The sequence below is a fragment of the Parasteatoda tepidariorum genome, chromosome 8 (genome assembly GCF_982258835.1).
Source record: "Parasteatoda tepidariorum strain Cologne lab strain chromosome 8, Ptep-v5.0, whole genome shotgun sequence".
NCBI classification, from domain to species: Eukaryota; Metazoa; Arthropoda; class Arachnida; order Araneae; family Theridiidae; genus Parasteatoda; species Parasteatoda tepidariorum.
The window spans coordinates 19,549,356-19,563,712 of NC_141762.1; the positions used below are offsets into that span (position 1 = coordinate 19,549,356).

General features: G+C 29.1%; 1 protein-coding gene across 1 annotated transcript; it reads right to left on the reverse strand.

The window, feature by feature from the left end:
* Nucleotides 1-3,828: 3,828 nt before the first annotated feature.
* Nucleotides 3,829-12,697, reverse strand: LOC107450317 (uncharacterized). Its single transcript, XM_016066079.5, has 4 exons — nt 12,497-12,697; nt 8,314-8,425; nt 5,468-5,586; nt 3,829-4,151 (listed from the first exon to the last, which is right to left on the reverse strand). Exons 1-4 carry the CDS (start codon nt 12,551-12,553, stop codon nt 3,924-3,926), a joined length of 516 nt encoding a protein of 171 aa, XP_015921565.3. The 5' UTR covers nt 12,554-12,697; the 3' UTR covers nt 3,829-3,923.
* Between the last annotated feature and the right edge of the window lie 1,660 nt (nt 12,698-14,357).

A 14,357-nucleotide genomic window follows, 5' to 3' on the forward strand; every position in this document is an offset into this window, starting at 1 on the left:
GGAAAAAGACGCGACCAACAGCTAGACGTAGAGGACTGCTGTGCTGTGCATTCGTCTCCGTTACCATTAAAGTTTTTTTTATGTCTTACAAGACAATTTTGAAAGGTTTTCAAGCTGGCCGCCAAAAGCTGCTAGTACTGTTACATTTACTGTTTAAAGAAATAACCTTTAACAAATATGTTTTCACAATATATTAAAATCATGGAAAATTATTATAAAGAAAGGACTTTTATGCCAATATCTCACTCATACTTACACTAATATCTTATGACAATATGATACTTAAGTGAATATTCATGAACTAGGAAACTATAATCAATTGCATATTCAATTAATTTGTATTAGCGTTTTGATTAACTTAGCAACTTAGCTCTGATATTAAGAAACAAAGATTTGAAATTTATGAATTATTGATTTCAAATAATTCATTTATTAACACCGATTTTTCTATACTTTAAAATCTCTCCATGTTCTTTTTCAAGAGTTGAACCAAACAAGGGCTCCAAATACTCAAACGCAACAAATAAGTTTTGTGATACACTGTAAAGATAATCCCGTAAATTTACGGTTTTAAACCAGTAGCCATGCAAGAAAAAGTTTTACCATATAAGTAAACGTTTTTTCCGTAAAAATCACGAAGAAAATCCGTAATCAAACTGGTTTTGTAACCGTAACAAAGCAAAGTTTTGCAACGAAAATAAATCTGTGTTTCTGTTGATTTTTTCCATGTGAGAAAAAGCTATTTTCACGAAAGTTGCGAAGCAAATCTGTATTCGTACAGATTTGAATATTTTATGACGACAGAATTTGTATCGAACAGTAATCACTGGGTTTTGAACCTGGGCTAACTTCGTTGATAGGAGAGCGCTTTGTGCTAGAGCCACTGTGACTCAAATGTTTGATTATGAAGAAATTGTTACACTGAGAATTTTGCGCAAATATTATGTAATTTTGACAATAAAGTTGAAGTGCAATTTTATTTGTACGATGTTCAAAAACATAAAGTGATTGCTTAATAATAAGTAATTGTTGTAATAATAATAAGTAATAAGCAAGAATAATAAGTAAAAATAAGTAAGAGCAATTATAGAAAATTATCTTATATTGGTGAAAAGGCTTGGAGAAAAGTTACAGTATTCCAATGCGAGAATTAGAATTTCAACTAACTGATTTTATCCGTCTGTGATTAGGGTCATAAATCGGAAAAAACCGTTTTGTCAATAAGTGTTTTAAACCGTTAAATATACAGAGAAATTCCGAAAAAAACGACGGATATTTTTTACAACATAAGCTGTAATTTAAATAATTGTCACGTTATTCATTTTAGTATCATGCTTTTTTTTCATAGTAATAAATATTTGCTTTATTAAATTTCATTAGATTAAATTCAATCTACAGGATCTAACTTTTATCTAGCCGGAGTCGGGCAAATTTCTTCCGACTCTAACAAAATTATCTTTGGCTTCGACTCTTCGACTTAAACTGCATAATTAATAGACCTAATGGGAATTATTCCTTTTAAGATTATGAAGGATGGTTTCTTTCAATAAAATAATTGATATGCATTCTTTCCAATCAAATGATTTTTTTTCTTTATGAGTACAATAATTGAGCAAAGTGACTGTTTAATCTTTTCTTCTATCATTTTATACTAAAGTAAATGAACATAAAAATGAAAATGCACTTACAAGCAGCTTTGTGCAGGGAATAAAAACATTCTGGTAAAATTACTACACTATAGTAATTTCATTTCTGGGGGGGAAACACAATTCTGGTTAATATATTCAAAATATGGGGTATTTAAACCATTCATTCGGTAATTTTTCCGTTCAGATGGTAACGGTTAACCAGTAATTATGGTTTTTAAAATTATAGTTCCTATTACCACACATTTAGTAAAAAATACAAAAATGGAAAAGCAAATTTAACCGAATAAATTGTTTTTATGCCATACTCTAATGTATCGTGATAAAATTACCAAGTTTTACCACCTTTACCCAATTATTTCTCATATTTTTAAATCATATTTTCCTGTTAACTTTACCAAAACCATTACCAAAGCGCTTCGATAAAAATTACTGAGCTTTATGGTGTACCCGTAGAGCCAGAAACACTGTAAATTTCACCATATTTTGGTAGTTTTGACCATACGTTTTCCTCAATTTTTAATTTTATGTTCTTCCGCTTTTAGAAATAAAAATGTAGAAAAATAGGTGCATGAATGAATTGTAAAAAAAAAGTTTAATAATTTTAGCAATAATATAAATAAATATAATATGCAATAATATGTTAACTAATGTAAGTAGGCATTTAAAAAAACAATAATACAGAAGGATTTATTTAAAGTTTATGGAAAAGAACATTTAACATTTTCTATTCTTTCTACTGTGTATCTCCTTATAATAGTATTAACATAAATAATGTATCAAGTAACAATAGTCTCTCGGGGTTTATATTTGCATTAAGCTAAAATTATTAACAGAAATCATAAAGTGTTTCATTTTAACAAAATTTAGTTAGATAATTATTTATATCCGATTATTATATCACAATAAATGAAATTACATTTGAATAAATATTTAATTACCTTAAATTATCGCAAAAATTATTTTATTAAATATTTATGTTTTATGAAAGCAAAAACAGTACTCAAATGAATATTTATGACATTTAATTATGACTTACAACTGTTTTAATTACATTTAAGCTAATTAACTTACTAAATTTTTAAGTTTTTACGAATTTAATAAAGCTATCGCAAATAAACAAAAATTTAATTGTTTTATCTTAAAATTAATTATGCTAATAATCAAAAATGTTTCCATTCTTCTTTTAGCTTCTGGTATCAAGATAAAAATATCAAAAAGAAATAAATGCAGCAACCTTAAAAGGTTTTAAGGAATGCAAGACATTAAAAGTAAATCATTTTATCTTGCTTCCAGGACGTCAATTCCAATTCGCGTGACAGTTGTCACATGCTTTCAGATTATGCTATAAAATTAATGATGGCTTAATGAAAATTTTATACAAAACATCTAAACCCATGTTGACCTACTGTGGCATATACGTCACACGAATTACGAGAATTCTTCTTATATGAAACAGGAGTGTTTTTATATCAAGCAAATGTTTATTTATTCTTTTCAGAGATCAAAAAGTAGTTAAAGAATTAATTATTTATTTAGTTAAAAAAAAGTATCTTTTCAATAGGAGTTTTTTTTTGCATCACGGCATACAAAAAATTCAGTCATTAATGCGTTTACATGCTTTAACGCTTAATTTTTATTAAACATATTTTTCATACTTTTTTTTATTATTTAGTATTACTTTAGATCAAAAATAGTGTAAAGTATCGTATTTAGCATTTAAAAAATTTATGGCTATGAAATATAACCTGAAACACCGGTTTCTTTTTCTGAGTTAAATGTAAAATCTTCCAAATTTGCACTTATCTAAGAGAAACAGTTATTCATCATTGAAATTTCTTCAGTTTACAAAATCAATTATTGATAAATTTTTGAATAAGAATAAAAATACATTTTTTCAATCTACTTTTCTTTTTTTTTTTTTTTTGAATTTATATTTTACCACAAGTATAATTCCGAAAATCTAACAGATTTCTTTTAGTAACTATTAGACTTTTTTATAATTAAAAAACATCAAAATATATTTTTTCTCGTAATTAAAGGTTTGGAAAAAAATTTATATAAAAGTGACACCGATGTCCCATCCGCCTCAAAGAGTTAAGGCTCTGAGTGAAGCAGAAGGAAACAAAAATACCTAAAACTGCATTACCATGGTATCGTAGAAAAAATGGACAAAAATCAATTCTCAATGAAACATTTTATTTGTTCATTTATTTGGCTTAAAAAATAAAAACTATACAATTGATCAAACAGCGTTTTTATTCTTACAAAGAAAATCTAGCCTCTATAAACATAAGCGTTAGCTCTTGAAACAGGCATTGGATCATTGGATGCATATGGTCTGCCCCCATATCTGTCAGAAGTGACAATTATTGGATTGCCGCCAAAATTTCTACCATCATCGTAAACATCGTTATATCCACCAAATCCATTCAAATAATATTCCAAAGGAGCTTGGTCTGTTCCTTGTGGTACGCATGAAGGATTTCTTTGATACATGAGTCTCTGAAAAACAAAAACAAGTGGCTATAGCCTTTGAAACTGCCGACATTTTGTTATATTTTAAAATGGGGTTGCACAACCGACCAATTCTGAGTTTACGACTATCATTGTTTAACTCCGTAGCCTTGTACGTTTGAATCCAACCCAGAAGACGTTTTAAATCCTGGATAAAGCATCGGGGTAACCAGCTATCAGGAGGACTTTTTGTTAGAACTAACTAATGTTTGCGTTGCATGGAGAGGAAAATCGCGAAACCCTCCAGCGGTTAGCCAGCCAGACGGCAAGGGAACTCTAACCCATGATCCGTCTACCACTGAGGATATTTTATATTATCGCTGTGGTCGGTGCAAGCTGCAAGCCACCAATGAAAGTCGAGCCTGGGTCACGTCATTGGATTGCGAACGCTATATTCCTTGAGCAAGCACGCCTCCTTCTACCTTTTTTTGTGAAAAATTGTGATAGTGCAGTGTGTGCATTTGCAATTTTTGTTTTGAGGCAATTATTACTGATGAATCCCAGAATGTTGCCAAGGGATCATTTGTGAACCTGTATTGGATTGCTAGCACTATTCAATCATAAACAAATTATATTGTTTATGATTTAAATTATTTTAATATTAATACTTTGATACAAGGGTCTTTAATGCTGTATATAAATCTTGCAAAATAAATGTATTTAATGTTCTCATTTAAATTTATTTTAAGCTACCCCTATAGAGAATAGTTATTTATATATAATGCATGCTTTTCGTTGTCTTTTGTGCTGCAGCTGCTGGGAAAGGATTAATGAAACTACTCTATTACTGCATGAGCTGCGTAGCATGGAGCCAATGGAGCACGTCTCGAGCTGTTAAAAATTTGAAAACAGTATTAAGCAGTTGAATTCAATCGGGCTTTTTTTTAAGACGGGAAAGTGAAAATACTTCCATCTTCTTATGCATGCGACTTTTTCTTAGAAATCATGGGATAAATACTAAAAAAAATCCTGTAAATATAAAAAGTTCCCAAAATAACGAAAAATAAATGAGACTACAGCTTTCGTTACAGTGAACTTGCCAGCAGGCGAGACAATAACAAACCTACTCTGCTGTATTGTAAACAATCAACCACTATTATCTAATGATATCCAACATATGTCATATGTGATGTTTTCAGTTGCAAAAATAGTTCATAAATAGTGTGAATGTGTGTGAGCTTGTTGTAAGCATTTTTCATTATTGGTATTTCAAATTAAATACAGCCATTATAGTGTCCATGAATTTAAGTGTCCTTAAGAGAAATCACGCGAGAAAGTTTTAACATTGATAAAACATTGCTTACTCCATATTCATCATAATATTTTGGCTTCCTACATTCTAATCCGACGATGCAGGGACACGTGATGTCATACGTGCCATTAATCATCGTAGTATACAGATCTCCATCTAGGCACATTTCCCCTATAAAAATATAAATATTCTTTAACATTTTGAAAATTTTTATGGAAGTTATATAATTTACATTTCTTTCGACAGTAATTTTAAGGAAATTATAAATAATTAACAACATTCGAAAAATGCAAATTATGTCTTTTTGCAATTAACCAATTAAAAATTTAAAATAATAAAAGCGTATATGTTTATTAATTACGATTACGCTTGTTGAAAATGAAGTTTCACGTAATCTTAAAAAAACTTATTATTTTCAAATAAAATTGGAATTACTATCACTCCCACAGGATTATACATTGCAATAAGTTATAATAAGAATTATCCACGCAACCGTGGGTTCGTAAAATTGTTCGTAACTTGGGGAACACTTACGAAATATGTTAAAAACCTTAATTATAAATTTCAGAACTTAAAGCTATCACTCAAAACTATTATTATTATTAAAATTTTTGTTATTGTACCTTCACAAGTTTGCGCTTTTGAAGAGTGATTTGAGAACATTATATAGAACACTTTGTTTGTACATAAATTTCGTTTGTATAAAATATTCACTTTCTTAACCTCAAAATTCTTCCAAATTTATACATTAATTATTTCCGATCAGTTTGTTTCAGCTTTTCGTTGTCAAAGGGTGAAAAGAATTTTTCTTCAAAAATCTGCAAACACGCACGTTTTCGCTTTCCTGTGTGTGTATGTCGTTTATAAACTCCTAAACCAACCGATCAAAAGCTATGAAACTTGGCATACAGAGAGTTCAAAGCATGAGAAAGGTCACTGTCGACATTAGAACATTATACGAGAAACCGTTCGAGTGGGATGAACGAAAAACGAAATGGAATTTTCTGATTGGTTAAGCGTTAGCCATTGTTTTAAAATTAGCTATTAAATTTTCACATTTTTTAAAGAAAATATTAGTGATAATTGCTAGCTTATAGCTCTATTTGAACAAAAAATAGTTTATTGCGCGTATTTAAATATTTAATCACTTAATATTCGCTATGTGAGATAAATTCAATGAACATTACGTGGTAGAGAAGAACAGTAAAAAATCGTCCTATTATCAATGACAACAATGATGCTTAATTAATGTTGGTAAGCTTCCTATATCTATAATTCAGGGGCTCTAAATGTTGGTAATTTGTTAATTGATAGAAGAAACTGATCAAAATTATAGCAAAAATATTGGAGAAAAGATACTTATTCATTTTGAATAGACATATAATTACTGACACTAATGCTTTATTAATATTGATAATATCTATTAATTGAAATAAAATAAACTAAGCTATGTGCTAAAAAACAAAGTTAAAGGAGAAAAGGTTAATAAAAGAATTGCTTGGGAAAACAGTAGAAAATCACCATTCACAGATGACGCTTAATTCATATGTATCCCTGACGATAATATAAACTACCGGTATTATATTAGTACAATTTTGGTAAGTATTCTACAACGGATTTTCCGTAGTTTCAGAAAATATTTTTCCAGATCGTTTATTATTATTTTAATGGTTGAGAACTAACGAACTTTGTTCTTCCACTATTAAATATTTTAATAGTAAATTAAAGGTTAGATAGAGGAATGGCCATTCTCCAAAATTAAAAAAACATTTTGCGAGAAAGTTTTTCTAGAATAGCTTGCTTCCGCTTTGGTAGTATTAAACATTCTCTTACCTCTTTTATTTAGCTATTTTAGTCTGTATGGAGTTTTTGGCATCTGGCGCATAATGTGGACTAATTGAAAAATCCGGCTCTTTTCAAAACGTCTCCGTTATTTTGGAGTCTGGTATTTGATAGGATTAATCCAATGAGTTCACCCTTTTCAAGCTATTTAAAGAATTTATCCTTCATTGCTCAAATTTACAAAGCGCCTAAATTATATTTCTTTTATTTTTTTAATAATAAATCATGAAATAGTTCACTATACGCTTCAGACCTTGAACAAACCCATGCTGTTTGAGGAATCAATGCATATTCTTTAATAAGCCAAAAGTCTTGTAATATGCCTAAATAACAGCAAGCTGGCTAAATAATGCTTTTTCCATTAGAAAAATGTGTAGACGATTGCAGAGTCTATCAATTAACCTAAATGACTACGACAGAAAAAGTGTAAGGCCAATGTCCTTCAATGGTCAAACGAAATATAAAGTCAATGTCCTTCAATGGTCAAACGAAATATCGTTCTGTCCATTTTACTGACTTTCTGTCAATTCTATGCCAACACGCCGAATGCAATTTTCTGATTGTTAACTTTGTCATGGCTTTGGCTGCGAAAATTTCATATCCTTGCTGACATTAGGGCGGAATTCAGCTAAATTTTTGCAATTATGATAGCTCAATTAAGCCAATCAGAAGCCTGTATTTTTGTAAACATACCGCATTTTGCGGTATGTAAAAATACAAGCTTTTGATTGTCTGAATTTGTAAATCGTAATTACGTAAATTTAGCTGAATTCCTTACTAGAAAGTCATGGATTTACAAATTGTAGATTTTTTGTATTCATACGTTAGATTAATGAAGAAGCTAACATAAAACTGGCGAATTTTACACTGTACTGATATTTTGCTTAAAAAAAAGTTGATTAAAGAAAGAAACTTAAAATAAACTCTCCATTCGATTTGAGGGCCCCTTCTAATGTGGGGTCTGGGGCAACTGCCCGTATGTCCTTGCCTTAGACAGGCGCTGACAATACATGCAAAAATGTGACACCTAGTTGAATTAATGTAGAATGAGCTTACCAAGTAGTCGCCTTTTCACGCAGTAAGCTTCTGGGATCATAAAATGTTTAGAACAACATTCTGTCATCCGATCGCAATCCGATTGCTCATAACATCTCTTCCATGCCTCTACCTATAAAATAAAGAAATATTAAACTTTCATTAAATACGAAGTTAATGAAAAAATTCAGCAAAATTTTTTAAAATATATTTTATTATACCACATTTTTATAGTGTGCAGGGATAGTGTTTTTCATATTGTTTCTTACAATTGTTTGAAAAGTATAGTTATTAAATCTCCCTCCTGTTTCAAGTAAACTAACGATACCATAAGAAAAATTTGAGCTAATCAATGTTAACCTATAAATATGTAGACAAGGCAATTGTTTATCTACTACATTTTGATTGATGAAAAAAATTGAAACTAATTTAGAATAGAAATTTCACTTATCTCGTATATAGTTGCTCTACCAAGAATTCGTCAGATAGATCAGCTACATTTTGTAAAAAAGCTGAGTACTTTTACTTCAAGACAAATATTTATAACAAGCGATTTTTTTAACCCCTAAAACCACAACTTTTATAACAGAAACTTTTAAAATCCATTAACTTATGTAAACTTCTAATGTTTGTTACTTTTGAAACAGACATTCAAATAGAATTATTATGTGTCCTAAAAGCGACATAAATTACTTTGAAGCAAAAAATAGAAATAAATATTTTTTATTTTCTCACATCTATAACATGCTTCTCAAACGTAATTGTTAAAACAGGCATTGCTTTTAACATTTATTGGAATGTTAAAGTCTGTCAGTTTTTTACAGTTATTCGTAACAGACGATTTATATATCAGACACAACAAGTTTACAGTAAGTAATTTATAAGAGCTATTAGTTTTTATGAAACTCTAAATTTAGTTACTGCGAAGCAAAAGTTTATATTTTGCAATTTCTTATCCCTTTAACCATGATATGTTTGTTAAAATTAACAACATTATTTCATACGGAAAAAAAATTGCGGCAAGTTTACTGAGTTTTAAAATGATAGTTCGTAATACCACACATTTTGTAAAAATACAGAACTAAAAAGTAAATTTAATTGAATAAATAATTTTCACGGTATGCTGTTGTACTGTGAAAGTATACTGGATTAAATTACCAAATTTTACCATATTTACTAAATTTTAACGCATATTGTAAAATAATATTTTAGTGTAAGGTTTACCAAAATCATTACTGAAGTGCTTTGGCAAAAATTATCGGGCTTTTTGGTGTTCCCATCGAGCCAGAAAAATGGTAAATTTTATGATATTTTCGTAGTTTTGACCATACTTTTTTATCCCAGTGTAGTTTCTATTGCTGTTTTAAAATGCCAAAGTCTGTAATTATAACAGAAAAATTTGTTAGTTCCATGGTAAGATTCATTTTCCGAAAATATTGTGGCGGTATTTATTTCATGGAGTTTACTTACTTTAATTTTTGATTAGTTCATTCCAATATTAGTGACCACAAAAGATATTTGCTTATAAACCGTAAATACCATCGTATTCTTAATGACATTTTAAAACTTGAATGTGGCAAATTTAATTTGGTGATTCTACATCATGTTATTGATTTAAATTGCGTTAAATTCAGGATCTAAATTAGCATCCTTTGTTTCTGTCTTGTAAAATAAACTAAACGTTGGAATTTTTTGGAAAATTAATGATTTCCAAAATATTCTATTGTCTAGGCCAGGGATGGCGAACCAATGGCACCCGTGCCATTTATGGCACGCGACACAATATTTTGGGCACTCCACCGATCACAATTGTTGTTACACTATGAATTTTTATTACACAAATGTTATTACGCTATGAAGCATATGTAACAATTAAATTAAAATTCACAAAAAACAAACAAAATAATAAACAATTATTAATTAAAAAATTAAAAATTAATTCTAAAAAAACATATTAATAACCATAAAATACAAGCTAACATTAAATAACTAGCAAAAAAAATCAACAGTCCTGCTTAAACTAACATCCAACAATAAGTTATTGGTCATCTAATCTGCAACAACAGAAGTCACACTGATGTTACTTTAAAAGTTGAATTACGTGAATAATTGAGACATTGCAAAATGAATTTTTTTTTTAAAGAGTAAATAAAGAGTTTTGAGTTGATAGCATTTAGTATTATTATTTTCCCAATAATCACGAAGTCAAAATTATTTGACGGCACGTCTATGACCTCATTAAGCAATTTTTTAGAGAAAATGGCACGTTGGTGTATAAATGTTCGCCACCCCTGGTCTAGGCGGTTCCCAATCATTTTTGGCTATGGAACCCTAACTGATTGGTCTTCGTATGGAAGATTACTTAGACTTTACTGATAAATATCATCAGAAATTTTGAGCATAATTATTAACGAAAACCTATTAATTGTTACGAAAATATTAAATCAGAAAAATGAAATTTTCACTGGAGCGGCATCTAGTCTATTTTCGAGTTTGATTATTTTGTATGAATGAACTGAAAACGAATAAGATGAATTACGGTTTTCATTGAAATGAAAACGAAGAATCAAATAAATAAATAAATAATGTCACGGATGATTTATTATTAGAGAAACATACTTCTTTATTATTGAATTTGGTTATTTTAATTTGGAATGTTCGACACGAGATATTAGTGCCATATTATAAGCTTTTGATTAATTATTCGTTCAATATGTATTGTTATTAAAAACCAGTGGTCCAAAAAACTGCATTATTTCTGTAGTTTGTTCCAACTACAACAATTTTGTTACAAATGCAGTTAGCTACAACTACTTTTTTAAATGTAGTGAATACCAACTACTTTGGAATTATAGTACTACTACTTCACAACTTAAATAAAACGAACTTTGCGGGCGAACTTAATTTACATCTGTGATAATATTCTTTTCTAAAGGTTTCTACTCTCTTATGTTTGTTTTTTTAAATTGCTTTTACTTTTACCTTTAAATTCTAATTTGTTTTGAATGGGTTTCTGTCGTAACCTTATTAACTTTCATTTTTTAAACTATTAAGCTTGTTCTTAATTTGTATAATTTACCATGTATATGTTCAACTTAAGCCTATTTTGCTATTAATTATCTATAACATTTACAGATTAACTTTTTCCAAACTTTTAATCTTGCTTTTTATTTGTATAATTTACCATGAATTTGTTCAACTGTTGCATATTTTAATATTGATTATTTAAAACATTTATAGATTATTATTATGCTTTATTTATGTTATCATTAACTTTCACTTTTTCCAAACTTGTAATCTTGTTTCTAATTTGTGTAATTAATCATGAATATATTCAACTGTTGCATATTTTAATATTAATTATTTAAAACATTTATAGATTATTATGTTTTATTTATATGCCCTTGCTGTATTTTTATCAACCTATTATTCAACTTATATATAAATTATTATCACCACATAACTGAGGTTTAATTTATTAATTTTTCTAAATCATGACATTATGACCTTCATTTCCTATAACTCCCAGTGCATTAACAATAATATTCAAAGCTTCCAGAACACCTATGCTCAAAATGGTTTTGAATGAGAAATTGGCTTACATTAAATATAATAGAATAATTGAGAAATATTTATTCCTGTTTACAGCAGCCAGTTTGTTATTCGAAATTTTTTTTCTTCTCGAATTTGTTCATTTAAGCTTCAACTTTTTATGCCTTTTTCAACAGCGAATATTCAGTTTAAGAAATGCGAAATTACCGAATAATTGCAATTTTTCATTGTTTAATGCTCTTTTATTTCCTCTAAGAAATTAAATACATCAAAAATACGTTCCATTTATTTGAAATAACATCACTGTTTTCCGAATGTGAATTTGCGTTTGAAAATGTGACCAAAGAGAATTATTATCTACTTATCATAATGGCTAGTTTAAATATCAGTTCAACGTGATTTTAAATACGTAATTTCTGTTAAAGCTCAGTTGCAGCCGCAGATTTTCGATTTTCCCTGTAATCCTTCTATTAAACCGTAGGATTCCACACAACACCTTTCAAAAACCGCTGTTCTAGATATTGAAAATTTTAAGAATGACTCAATAAGCTAAACAGTTTCCGATGACAAAATTTCACAAATATACATATTACAAATATAAATATTATGTAGTACACAGATAAGAATACTAATTTGAAAAATAATATCTTACCAAGCCTCCAACAGACATTATCAATGTTAAAGCTAACAAAGTATAAGCAGACATCATGTGTTTTAAGTGTACTTTCTGTACTTTAAAAGAGACTTTATTTTTCAAAACTAAACATATTTTGAGTACGCGAGTTTTTATATACGATATAAACGATTTGTTTGCAGTAATTTCCTGCGATTATTCTAGAGCTCGTGATGAAAAAAAAGCAACAGTATTGCTAATAGTGAGAGTAACCTACTCATAAAGTCATGAAATCGGAACATAAATAACATAGTTTGCTTTGCAGAATAGTATAATTTCGTTCAGTATTACAATTGAATGAAAAAAATTCGAACCGTGGTAAGTGACGTCACACGTGTCGCAGAATAAATACATTTTTTTATGTGGTTTTTTGAAATATTCATTATATGATGGTGACAATGGACATTACGACGACACTTGGAAGTTTATTTGTAAATTATAACAAGCAACAAGAAAGTGAAACTGCGTAAAAACTGTATAAGTCGGAGGAATTCTTAGAAGTGTTTTTTGTATAAAAAGTTGTTTCGCCATTTTACTCATCTTTTCAATGCTAATCGTCTGCAACCGAGACCGGATGCTCTCTCGGTTCAAGAGTACGACAATTCTCGACTCTTTTTTATTTTAATTTTAAGTGAGTCGCAGTTACTCTAGTAGTTTATAATCTCATTCGTCTTAATGAAATGAATGCAATAACTTAAATTTTGGGGTGAATGGTGGCATATATGAAACAAATTGAAAAAGATGCAGAGTATTTTTTCTGTATGTTTACCTTCATCCGTAAAATTGTAAAAATTAAAAATATAAGAAAAAAAAGACACATTAACCAATTTTAAAAATTCAAATATATTTTATAAAACTAATAAGCCTGCATTTATGACTGTTCCTTTCAGTCTGAATGTTTCCTCCTTTAATATATTAATTTCATCATACTCTATTTACTTATTTAGCTTTCCGCTTCTATTAAATTTGTCAAAATCGAGAGCTTTTGCGTTAAGTTACTGTTTCCCGTTAACGACAACGCAAACGCTAATTAAGCTTCACAGCGCATGCGCGAAGCAGCGTATGTGTTTAAATACAGCTTTTGCATTATGTTTGGCAAACTTTTAACGTAAACGCTGTTTGTCAAAAGCCGCACATTTTAATGCATGTTGGTTTGATAGCGCTGTTTGCCGTTTGTTTGCGTTGCCGAAAGTTATTCCCCCCCCTTTACTTTCATTTATTCTTTATTTTAATTATTTTTTTATTTTCATTTTACTTTTTTAAAATAGGAATAATTTGATGGAATGGCGATATACGAAGTTATGACAGATGGGTAAATAGAGGAAGTACTTGTGCTATAATAGTCGCAGTTTTGCCACGAAAAATACTTCAGATTGAGAAAATAGGCCAGTGTGGTTTTTTTTAGAATCGGAAGAAAATCTTTTAAGATTATACAATTTTACTACAAATACAGTTCTTTTTTATTTTGATATTTTACTATTTCTTACATGATATGAGAATAATATTGGAATGAAAAGTAAGAAACGTACAGTTGTATAGAAAAATTGCTTCATGTATAGTGTGTCATGTGTAGTGTGTTATGTAGCAATAGACTTTATGTTAAACATGAATATGGATTGCTAAAATATATATTTGTTCACTACGTTTGTACAGCACATTCTGTAACTTTTTAAACTCAAGCAAATAGATGCTAAAATTGGTTAGTCTTGGAGTATAACTTGCTCCAAGCGGAGGTACAAATAATAGGTTTTAGAAAAATATAAAAAGCAAAACTAATGAATGAATTCGTCTGTTTTCATTCATCAAGTTTTATTTCAAGTGAATCCAGTAAATCAAATAA